The sequence below is a fragment of the Nannochloropsis gaditana genome (genome assembly GCF_000240725.1).
Source record: "Nannochloropsis gaditana CCMP526 unplaced genomic scaffold scaffold886, whole genome shotgun sequence".
Classification (NCBI taxonomy): domain Eukaryota; class Eustigmatophyceae; order Eustigmatales; family Monodopsidaceae; genus Microchloropsis; species Microchloropsis gaditana.
The window spans coordinates 1-10848 of NW_005803067.1; the positions used below are offsets into that span (position 1 = coordinate 1).

At 49.7% G+C, this 10848-nt stretch overlaps 5 protein-coding genes across 5 annotated transcripts; 2 read left to right on the forward strand and 3 right to left on the reverse strand.

Annotated features, from left to right (window-relative positions):
- Positions 1–68: 68 nt before the first annotated feature.
- On the reverse strand, positions 69–926 carry NGA_0137502 (flap endonuclease 1). Its single transcript, XM_005853445.1, has 3 exons — positions 842–926; positions 522–611; positions 69–311 (listed from the first exon to the last, which is right to left on the reverse strand). The coding sequence occupies exons 1-3, from the start codon at positions 920–922 to the stop codon at positions 159–161; spliced, it is 324 nt and encodes a 107-aa protein (XP_005853507.1). The 5' UTR covers positions 923–926; the 3' UTR covers positions 69–158.
- A 527-nt stretch (positions 927–1453) lies between these two features.
- Positions 1454–2002, reverse strand: NGA_0137702 (flap endonuclease-1; the record flags this gene model as incomplete). Its single annotated transcript, XM_005853447.1, has 2 exons — positions 1454–1744; positions 1895–2002. Coding segments are annotated over 2 exons (399 nt in total), but the record flags the coding sequence as incomplete, so codon positions are not given.
- A 699-nt stretch (positions 2003–2701) lies between these two features.
- On the reverse strand, positions 2702–4446 carry FEN1 (flap endonuclease-1; the record flags this gene model as incomplete). Its single annotated transcript, XM_005853446.1, has 7 exons — positions 4372–4446; positions 4125–4187; positions 3843–3905; positions 3496–3597; positions 3265–3324; positions 3071–3139; positions 2702–2860 (listed from the first exon to the last, which is right to left on the reverse strand). The coding sequence occupies exons 1-7, from the start codon at positions 4435–4437 to the stop codon at positions 2702–2704; spliced, it is 582 nt and encodes a 193-aa protein (XP_005853508.1). The 5' UTR covers positions 4438–4446.
- An 826-nt stretch (positions 4447–5272) lies between these two features.
- Positions 5273–7933, forward strand: NGA_0138002 (uncharacterized protein). The gene is made up of 6 exons (XM_005853448.1): positions 5273–5438; positions 5665–5818; positions 5981–6209; positions 6333–6434; positions 7180–7284; positions 7745–7933. The coding sequence occupies exons 3-6, from the start codon at positions 6015–6017 to the stop codon at positions 7760–7762; spliced, it is 420 nt and encodes a 139-aa protein (XP_005853510.1). The 5' UTR covers positions 5273–5438; positions 5665–5818; positions 5981–6014; the 3' UTR covers positions 7763–7933.
- Positions 7934–9388: 1455 nt separating this feature from the next.
- NGA_0493200 (uncharacterized protein) lies at positions 9389–10795 on the forward strand (the record flags this gene model as incomplete). Its single annotated transcript, XM_005853449.1, has 5 exons — positions 9389–9589; positions 9743–10317; positions 10505–10585; positions 10646–10659; positions 10727–10795. The coding sequence occupies 5 exons, from the start codon at positions 9389–9391 to the stop codon at positions 10750–10752; spliced, it is 897 nt and encodes a 298-aa protein (XP_005853511.1). The 3' UTR covers positions 10753–10795.
- Between the last annotated feature and the right edge of the window lie 53 nt (positions 10796–10848).

Here is a 10848-nt window from a genome sequence, read left to right on the forward strand (position 1 = left end):
GGGATGCCTTTGGTATTCCCTCGGTCTCGTCCTCCCCCGTCGATTTTGACCGCTTCTTTCTCCCTCCCTCCCTCCCTCCCTCCTCCCTTGGGACACATGGCACGCATGCTGCTCCTATGCTGGTTATTTGCCGCTTGACCTTCCCCGCCGTCATACATTCATTTCTTCTTCCCTCCGAATTTCGCCTTCCCTTTTCCTTTCGCAGCAGCGGGGGCCTCCTTCCTCTTGAGCGTCGTCGACGACGTGGAAGAGGAGCCGGATGGTTTGAAGAAGGAATCTAAGCGCTTCTGCTGCATGGCCCCCCTGGAGGCCTGGAGAGAAGACGGTGGGAGGGAAAAAGAACCCATCAAGTATGCGTAAAAGGTGAGTTGGGACATCAGAAGAGAGATGCAACAAAAGAGAAGGATCCTCATAAAGAGCGAGCACCTCGTCCTTGGAAAGGGAAGGTTTTTATTTCAACATGTCCAAGCAACAGGCATCCATTCTGCCGTCTTTCCCCTTCCTTCCCCCCACATCCTCACCTTAAGTTTGGCAATGCCTGACTTGACACGATCAGGGTTGAATCCCAAGCTGTCGATAAGGAAAGCCTCCAGACCCGCCTCATTGGGCTCCTGACAAGATGAGGAAGGGAGCAAATGAGAAGCGGGAAGAGGGCGCTGCAAAGAATTCCAGGATGAAAAGAAGGAGATCAGATCGGAATGTACGGTGCTGCATGCTCCATCATGAGCTTCTCGCAGAGCTGTAAAGGGTTTCTTTTCCCTTCTTTCTTCCCCTTGACACCTGCTGCGGCTCTGACTTCCCTTCTATCCTCTGCCCCCTCCTTCCCTTCCTCAATGCGTACCACCCATTTAAAATTCAGTTCAGCAGGATCATGAATCTCTGGTTGGACGAAAAGAGCGCGTGCCATCACGTAGGCGGGCATCTGGGTGTGCAAAGAGGGGGGAAAGGAGAAAAAAGGGAGGAAGGGAAGAAGGGAGGACAAGGGGGCGCCGATAAGCGATCCAGGGAAAGCCTTGACACGACATCTGACAAAGATGCTCAATCGAAGCTTCCTTCTCATTCCCTCTCATTCGTATTACCTCCCATTTATCTTCCCCTCTCACTCCTTTCCGCCCTCCCTCCCCGTCTGACCTGGTCCACCCACTCCCACTCCCCCTCCTCCTCCCCTCCCTCCCCGGCTGCCTCCGCCGCACCATGGCTCCCTTCCTCCGCCCCCTCCACCACGTCTCCATCCTCCTGCATAACACATAGAAAAGAAAATATGGCACCTTTAGAAATGAAATCGATTACGCTACCGCTTCCCACCCACCCTTTGCCCGTGCCCCCCAACCAAGCCTTTCTCCGCCTCCTCCTGCCCCATAATTTACAAGGGAACATGGTAAACAAATTAACGTCAACAATAGCTAGCATTTCTCGTCGTCCATTTCGGACGTTCCCTCTTTCTCTCTCTTTTCCCCTCTCCCTCTTCCTTTACCTCCATCACTTCTCCCTCAACGGATTTCGCGGGCTCATCGGGAGCAACTTCTCGCGCCACAATCGCCGCCGCTTTTATTCCTTCTTCCTTCTCTCCCTCCATCCCCGCTTTCGAATCCACTTCTGCTGTCTTGCAGGCATTCTCATCGCCGGGCATGGCTTTATCTCCCTCCTCCACAGGCGATACCGAGGGAGGGGCAGAGGGAGGGAGGGAGGACGGCTTGCGTACCTTGATCCGGGGAAGCCACTCGGGAGGGACTTGGTACTTTCCCTGGATAATTGGAAGGGCAGGGAGATAGAAAAGAAGTTGAAGAGCGAGTCATTGTCTCATCTGCAATTTCTTTTGTCGCATACACCAGCTTCATGAAAAACCAGAGATAGGAAGGAACTCAAGACCAGGGGAAGAGGAGAGAGATTGCACCTTAGAAATGTTCTCGAGGACATGTTCAATGTCACCATATTTTTTAATGAGGGTCAAGGCACTCTTCGGCCCAATCCCGCGAATATTGCTCGTATAATCACACCCCATCAGGATGCAGAGGTCGATGAATTGAGCATGGGTGAGCCCCAACCCCTCCAACATCTGAAAATAGAGGGAGAAGGAGGGTTTGAGTGCTCAAATTTTGGAGTCGAAAACCATGGACGAAGCCAAAGACCTCGATATTGTGAGTGCCATTTCAATGGCTTCACGTGGCGACGCGGGACACAAACCTCTTACCCGTCCCGTCCAAGTTTCATGACAGACAACTCAATGTATGACGGCTCGCTCGATAACATATGAGAAGGAAAGAGCAAGAGAAAGAGAGGAAAGAAGGACACAGAGCACGATATTCTCAAGTGACATTGGGAAAATAACCTTCTTGTAGTCGATTTCTTTGATGGGGTTGTCGCCGGCGCTGGTCATGTTCCGGAGGAGGCGTGGCCTGGCAAGGAAGGAGGAGGGGAGGGAGGGAGAGGATGGGGGGCACGGAGGAAGAGGGCTGAGAGACACGCAGGTCACGGTAGCGCTCGCCATCGCAGTCGAGGAGAGAATAAGGCAAGGAAGTATGAAAGGGAGGAAATAGGGAAATGAAAACCACGCGAGCTTCACTCACGTTGCAAATGTGAGAGTGTCCGTGTCTTCCGTCGCCACGGCGTAGACCTTCCCGATCTAAGAGAAGAAAGCACAGCAGGGGTGGAGGGGAAATAGAGAGAAGGAAGGGAGCAAGCGAGGAGGATTTAAGAATGATCACCGCGAGAAGTCGATAAGCACGTCAAGAGGAGGAAACAATAAAAAAAGGTCGAGTCTTGCCTTGGCCAGGGCAGCACATTGAGCTTCCGCCTCACAGGGGGCCTCCAACCAGGGGACGCCCATGAGCTCCAAAAGCTTCTTGCAGTCGGCTGATTCCTGAGCAGGTCGAGGAATAAGGAACCGAGAACGGTGCAATTAAAACGGGAGGCGCGGAACCAGGAACGGGATGGCACGCGAAAAGCTCAGCTCTGGGTGTTATAGCATACCCACTGACCATCCTTCCTTCCCTGATATCGATCTCCCTTGGTATTTTCCTCCTCCCCCCCCCCCTTCATCCCTTTCCTCCGCCCCCCCTTACGCAGTTACCTTCTTGCCCGCCCGCACCAGCCGCTTGCTCTGTCGGTCTTGCTCCTCCACGTTCGCTTCCTCTTGAGCCTGCAGAATGAAGGCGAAGACGGATGGCAGGGGGGATAGAAAGGAGGGTGGAGGAGTGAGAGAGGAGGAGGGAAGCAGAGCCAGAAAAGGAGGAGAAGGGGAAGGTAAAGGCAGGTAAGGCGTACCTTTTTAAGCTCGGACTCCGCCTTCTCTCGCTTCTCCCGGCGCTTATCAAGTTCCCCACCCTGTTTGAGGAGCGCGCGGCGGGTTGTAAGGGAGGAGAGAAGAGTATACAATCAACGGAGAAAAGCAGACTAGAGGAGGAAGGTGGAGATATTGGAGAAGGAGGGTATTCGCGGAGATAATGTTAGGAAAGGGTACGGACCCAAGAGCAAAGGAGAGAAAAATCGCGTTACCTTCAAGGTGGGAGGCTTCCCGTCAAAGACAAAGACGGGCTTGATGCCCGATGCTAGCATGCGGATGGTTCGATTGAAAAGGCCTTGAATGTGGGAGGTCACCTTGAAGTGAAAGAGGAGAGCGAGGGAATAAGATGGCACGCTATCCCTGGTATGAAGGGGCACGTGCAGGGCTTTATTTGCCCTTTCCCCTCCCTTCCCTCTATTCGTTCCTTTATCCTTCTTCCAGACCATCTCTCCCCATCTCGTTTTTGTAGGCACCCACGTAGCAATTCGAAGCGTTCGCGAAATGGACTCCATAACCATCTTGCTTTCTTCTCCCCCCTTTTCTTCTGCGTACAACCTACCTCCCCCGCTTCATTTGTGAGCTGCGAGGCGGCCGCCCCACCGCTGCCATGACGAATGGCAATCTATGGTAACGATTTAACGGGCAGCAATAATGGATTATTGCAGATGCATTACCGTTTAATAAGGTCAGAAATGTGCACCGTCCAGGCACGAAATGGGCGACTCAATGCAATTGGTTTGCTCCCTGATATGTGTCACAATCTGATTTTCTGCTTCACGCAGGCAGGAGAAACAGGCGATTCCTTTCTCCAAGAGCCTTTTTACTTCCCTACAATGCTTACCAGAAATTGGTATATTGCCATGGAGGCGTCCACAGCGACAGTGCGTCCATTGTAGTGCTCTACCTGAAAATTTCCAGGGAAATAATGAAAAATACGAATGGCATGTGATAGCGGACATGTAAGAAGTCGATTGAAAGGGAATGTAGTTGACAAAATATGCGAAGACAAGCACAGCATTTACATCAATGTGCAGGAACTAGCAATAGCGGCGGTTCACAAGGGGAAAAGGGTAGAATATTTTGGTTACCTTGTGCTCTTTGATAGCTTCCGGAGCCTCGTCTGCTATGAGTTTGGTCAAACCCTTGATTCCCATGGTTTATCCTCTTCCTGTTCGGCTTTGTGGAAGTACCGTGAAAGCAAAGCAGGGTAGAGAGGTCAGGCGGAATTCTTCTTCGAGCAACTTTCGAGTAATTTCCGCGATGCTGGAGGAAACAAACTCCTGCGTCCCTCCAATTGAAAAGAGCTTTTTTAAAATCGAGACTTTTGCGTGGGGCACATGGCACGAAACTTGGCACGCAAGGGATATTTCTTGGTTGACCTGCAAAGCCTAGACATCTCTTTCTATACTCGGCGAGGCAGGGGATATCTGAGCGATAAGTGCCACGACTCCCCACTCCTTTTTCGCATTTAAGCTAATGTATTGTGGTTTGAGGCATGGTTCACAAGGTTACGCGGAACGCTTCCGTGAGTTCTGCATGACACGGAGAGCTGTGGGGCTAAAAGTACACTAGTACGGTCGGCTTTGTAGTACTTTCTCGCGCGTTTTCTCATAGTTTCTCACCGCCGTAAGGAGTTGTGTGTTATTTGTCATACTCCTGTGAAAAGCGGGATAGATCGATTGGATGCCCATGCTGACTAGTGTAAGCTACTGCATGTAAATTTTCACTAACCTCGTTGTTATAGGATGTCTGTGCCTTCATTTGGCGGTCAAAATCTTTTTCATTGTCCGGACAAGAAAAAAGCCAAGAGCGTGTCGAAACCCGTTGTCCGCGTCGCAACAGTGTAATGGGTGGTTTTTACGTGTCAAACTTAACCATTTGGGCGCTTAATAGAATCAGTACGACCAAAAAAGCAGTCATTGTTGTGAGCTCTGACATCTGGTCCTCCTGATCAATGTTGCGCCATGTTTAAAACGCGTCCCTGTACCCATGACCGTGTGTACAAGTTATATTCACATCTTAGGCATGGGCTCATCTGCACCTAGCACCGGAATCGTCGATGCCTACACTCACTATGCGCCACTAGCTTTGGCTAAATACCTGCAAGAAGACTGCAACGACGGGATGCCTTTGGTATTTGCCAAGTTATTCGAACGTACGGAAGATGAGGGAGGAAGGACATTATAGGATTACTCCCCGTAGCATTGTGGTATAAAATTGTGATACAGGAATCATGAAGGGCGAGGAGCATTCGACTAGGGAGAGACTATAAATACATATGAGTTGGTCATCTCTTTGTATTCCGTTTATCGGCTCCGCCCTCTCTGCCCTCGAAGTCATTTAAGTAACAACTCCTTTGCCAACTGTAACCCTACTATCAGGGATTCCCCTGCTGACGGATGTATCGGCCAGGCTTGCTTTCATGGACACTCATAAGATAGACGTCCACGTTCTTGTTCCTCTTCCTTGGCTGGAAGTCGTACCTGCCTGTCACACAAATAAGGAGAGGTATGTCTTGAAGGAATCGGGGAAATGGTAAGCACAAGGGCATGTCAGAGCCTGTAGGTCTCTTGTAGCAGAATTAAATGGCAAAAATGTAAGATATGTATCTTACTATGAAGCTCACGGAACATGGCATCAAACAAGAAATAATCGAGGTCGGCCGCATATGAGCTCATCCACCAATGCCTACCACAGAGCTCTAGAGGCATGCAAACGTGCGAACAATGAGATGGCAGCTGTGGTCCAATCTCATTCGACCCGTTTCTTGGGTGTTGCCCTTCTACCTACCGGGCACTTGAAGGGGCCCGGAAAGGAGGACGAGGAGGAGGGCGCGAGCCATGAAAAGGATGGAATGGATATTTTGATGGAGGCGTATAAACATGCCGTAGAGACATGCAGCCTAGACGGGGTCGCGCTGTTTGTGGTGAGTGATTGTATTGATTTTTTCTTCTGTCTACTTTTGTCGTTGAATTTTGATTAGGCTTCCTCGCTTCCGTCCTGCCTTCCCCCCCACTTTTCCTTTCTTCCTCCCCTTTCCCATTCCAAGGGCCCTTTATCCTCGCCACTCGACCACCCTGGCTTCGAAGCTCTATGGAAAAGATGTGAAGAAGACGGTGTTCCTGTGTGGCTGCATCCCAATAGACCTCAGGTCAGGAGAGAGGGAGGGAGGAAGGGAGGAAGGGAAAGAATGAAAAAGGCAAGGGGGGAGAGGCATGAACAAACAGTGGTCTCATGCTAAACGATACGGTATCCTCTCTCTCACTCTTCTTTCCGTGCGTCTCCTTTTTCAAATTCAGTTTTATCCTGATTACGAAGCTTATAGGGGAAAAGGAGGAAGCTTGCATCAGATATGGAATACACTCGGTAAGACAAAGCAAGAGAGAGACTGGAAGTAAGAATATGCGGTCGATCACAAGCAATCCTCGTTGTTTTACATCGTCCTTATGATACAGAAGGAGTGCTTTACATCTTTTACTCAAAACTTTATCATCCCTCCTTCGCCTGTTTTTACGTAAACCTTTTCATTATGGTAGGATGGGTTTATGACACCAGTGTGGCAATGGTTCACATGGTGATGGCGGGAGTTTTTCAACGATATCCGAACTTGAAGGTACTTTGGAAGGCAGAGATGGAGGGGAGGGAGAGATGGAGAAGATGAGGGAATGAGGGACGAGCGAGGTTTGAGTCGATTTAGTACGGGACGTTTCTCGTTGCTTCTGGCGGGAAAAAGGAAGATCACAAGAGCCAGACAGATTGAGGAAACATGTGAGAATTCTCAACCGTGGCACTCTCGGCTCAATTTGCCCTTCATTCTTCCTCCTCACTACCTGTAGGTTGTCACGCACCACCACGGAGGGATGATTCCCTTCTTCACTGACCGATTTATCACCCAGAGTCAAAATTTTGACGATACAGAGGGTCTTGCTTTGCTGGACGACATGAAAAAATTCTACTGTGATACCGCCACCTTCGGCTTGGCCCCGCTCAATATCCGGCAGGTTCGTCCCTCTCCCTCGGGCTGAAGTTTCCTTACTCTACACGCCAACCCCGATTCTGAGGGAGCTTTATTACACATTGGGATTGACTTCTTGTTGTTTTCTTTCTTCATTTTTCAACGTCCTTCCCTCATTCTATCAGGCCCTGGAATTTTTCGAAAGCGGCCGTGTTTTGTTTGGAACAGACACGCCCATGGACATGGCTGAACCAGGATCATTTACTTCAACGAGCAAAGGAGGGGTGTTACAATGCGGTAAGAACAGGAAAGGGAGGTGCGAAGCAAACGGTGGATAAGGTGTACGTTACGTGGGCAAAAAGGTTTTAATTGATCCGAGACTGGCTGACTATTATGAGAGTGACGTCATAACCCTTACTTGGAGCGTAGATCAGAGACAGAGGAATGTGTGTAAGGTGAAAGAGCTAAGTCTGACAAAAACGACATTTCCATTTTTGACATTTCAGGGGCTGCTCAAGACGTGATGGACAAAATTTGGGGTCAAAATTTCTGGGTGATGATGGAAAAGCGTTTGGAGTTGAAGAAAGCACACAACATGGAGGTAAAAGGAAATGTCGATACGATAGACCACACGCGTGAAAAAGCAAGGGTTAGCGATTCTTCTACAAGTTGAACGTAGTTTATCTGCTTGGCTATGTGTATGGCCTTCCGATGTCGTAAAATGAATTTCGAAGACAAAGGACTCGCGTAAGCGTCTTCCGACACTTAATGGAAATTTTTGAGGCGGGTGGCATCAGAAAAGGGTGCATTGTTTTCATCTCCAATTTTCTTAATTACCGTTTCTAGATAGTAAGTGATTGTGTATAACTATTCCAAAAATATTTCCCCGGCACCCAACTCATATTCAATCGAGAAGATCTTGGTGGATTTGCACATTTCCTTTATCTTCACCCAAATCTAAAACGTATATGCTTATTGTACATTCGTACAATTTTCTTTCATTCCTGCTCTCAACGTTTTGTATTTTCATAGACTAGCTACGTCTGTCATTCCGATATTGACTTTTATTTTGGAGTAGATGTGATCAGTCTTCGAGCCACCAGTAACTCACCTTATTATAGAACAAGATAGGAAACCCCCCAAAATCACCTGATAAAGGTGTAACAGAAAAATTTTACAACAAATTTCTCAAGTATATAGCCATTTAACCTCTCAGTAGTGTGAAAAGCTCTTTATAAACATTTTATCCGCAAAAAATACAATAAACCACACATACTCAGGCCGGTACGGGTTGTGATAGCATATGGGCCAGGATTATTTTGGTTATCAAGTTCCGACCCCTGTCTCTGTACAACACTTGGCGTCTATTCTGTGCTTTATGACAGAAAAAATTCAGTGGTGAGATGAGCATACACGGGCATCCTTTCCTCAGGACTCGACATGCTTATCCGTCACTTCGTTTTCTTTAAAGGATTGGCAGGTCGTCTCCTGCTTGCCTTCCCAGCTACGCTCGCTCATTTCCCTACATTCCATCACATTTTCGAGGCCCGATAGTCAACATTCGGGGAAAACTTGAGTTATCAGTAGCCTAGGCTCAATCGTAACAAGGCTACATGATTCAACTGAAACCGCAGCGATTACAGGGTAGAAGTCTCCAGTCACCATGCTTATTTCTTTCCTCTTTCTTTAACGACATCATCAGCCTGTCGAAATGTGTTTCATTATTTTACCCACAAGCTTGGAAGGATGTCCTCAATCCACTTTCTATTTGGTTATGAGCGCATGTAGTAGAAGTGAAAATTTGTACAATGGGATTACTCCGGAAAAGATGCATGCAGACAAGCGACATTCTACCTAAAATACCATGTATACTCATTCAAGCGAAGTTACCCTCCCCGCTGCGCAGCTTAAAAGATCTTCTTGAACTCTTGCAATGCATGATCAATGCCCTGTACAATTCTTTCACATCTTTCTTTAATTTCACGTCCGTTCACTCGTTCAAACGCCGTCCTCATACCCTTCTCCCCATCCACTACGTCCTTCACAATATGATCAGGAAAAGATTGAGCAAATAGCCTGAAAGGAAAAGACCCCTCCTCGTGTTTATCAACCAGTTGGGCCTCCCGCAGCGGCAACTTGCCTCCTTCACCATGCAAACTGCCTCCTCCTTGGAACTAAGCACAGAATTCTCGGTGGAAGGTGGCAGGGAAGGGGACGGGGAAGGGAGGGGAGGAGAGGAAGACCGACAGCCCCTGGTTTTTGCATCTCCACCACGCCCCCGGTTCGAAGGAATGGAGGAGCATGACTTCGCACCGCTCGCGGATGGAGGAAAGAACATGGAAACTGGCAAGGTAAAGCTTTTCCCCCGCCCCTTATCTGGTGTCGCTTCCCGTCCATGGCCCCCGCCTTCAGGTTTCAGGAAAAGGATGATTGTGTTCGCAAGGCCTCGCTCGGCTCTAATCTTTGTCCTACCTATGGCTACCTCTGGTAATCCCTACCTATAGGAGCACCCCTGGCAAGGGATGGACCGCCCGCAGGCGAAGCTCGAAGGACCTGCTGCCCGTCTTCCCTCCACCCTCCCACCTTTCTCCCCTCCCTCCACCTCTTCCTCCCCGTCCACCCGCCTGCGAGCGCGAAGCGATCGAGAACTCTCGCCTTCCATCTCTGCCCCGCAACAACAGCGGCGACGGCCACAGAACAGGCAAGGGATGGACCTGCCCACAGATGGAAAGAGCGAGAGGAGCAAGGAGACGTATTCTAGTGGGGCAGGAAGAGGGGAAAGGGAGGCAGAGGGGCCAGGGGAGCTGCCAACGGAGGAGGAGAAGAAGGGTGGTGGGCTGCAATACCAGGGAAAGAAGGGGGAAAGGCGGGGTGAGAGACATATAGAGTCGATGTCAGGGGACGAGGAGGGTGGAAGGAGGGGTGCGGTCGAAGAGAGGGAAGATGGACAGAGAGGAGATGAAGGGCAAGAAGAAGGAGAAGGTGCACAGCTCCCTTTCCCCCTGAAGCAACAACAGCTGACGACGGGTATCCCGGAGAAAGCGCCGGCGAATTCAGGGGCTGTGGGACACGTGGAAGGGTAAGTAGGGAGAGGATCCTGAAAGAGGACTTTTAAGGGGGCGGGGAGATGCAGGCAACCGGAGGGATGCTGTGTTTCTGGGGAGCGGGGACATTTGCCCTGGCACATAACTTCGGCCTATTATCCACTAATTCTTTCCCTTCTTTTTCTTGTTCAATTGTCACGTCACTTCCTCTCTCCTCACCAGCGCCTATGACCCTCAGGAGTATGCCTACATGCTGCCCTCTTTACCCTTAGAAGTACGAGAGGTTCTGGCATTCGTGACACGGTAAGCGATGTGTGTATCAAGCAGGCCACCTCTTTCTCTCCCTCTCACTTTCTTCATAAGATCGAGGACTACGAGTGAGGGTTGAACCATTCGACTCAGATCTTTTGCTCTCTTTTCTTTCGCCGCTTACGCTTCTGTCAGCTATCAACCTCACGATTGCGAACTAGAAACCCCCTTGAAATGTTTTATCCCGGACTACCTCCCGGCCGTGGGAGAGATGGATGCCTTCCTGAAGGTATGTAGGGTGAAAAGAGGGTGGGAGG

Coding starts and splice junctions, on each gene's coding strand:
- NGA_0137502 (XM_005853445.1), bottom strand. CDS start 922: ATGCCCGCCTACGTGATGGCACGCGCTCTTTTCGTCCAACCAGAGATT. Junction 612..841: donor AACTGAATTTTAAATGGGTG/GTACGCATTGAG, acceptor TCATCTTGTCAG/GAGCCCAATGAGGCGGGTCT. Junction 312..521: donor CAGGCATTGCCAAACTTAAG/GTGAGGATGTGG, acceptor TCTTCTCTCCAG/GCCTCCAGGGGGGCCATGCA.
- NGA_0138002 (XM_005853448.1), top strand. CDS start 6,015: ATGGCAGCTGTGGTCCAATCTCATTCGACCCGTTTCTTGGGTGTTGCC. Junction 6,210..6,332: donor ACGGGGTCGCGCTGTTTGTG/GTGAGTGATTGT, acceptor TCCCATTCCAAG/GGCCCTTTATCCTCGCCACT. Junction 6,435..7,179: donor TGCATCCCAATAGACCTCAG/GTCAGGAGAGAG, acceptor TTTATCACCCAG/AGTCAAAATTTTGACGATAC.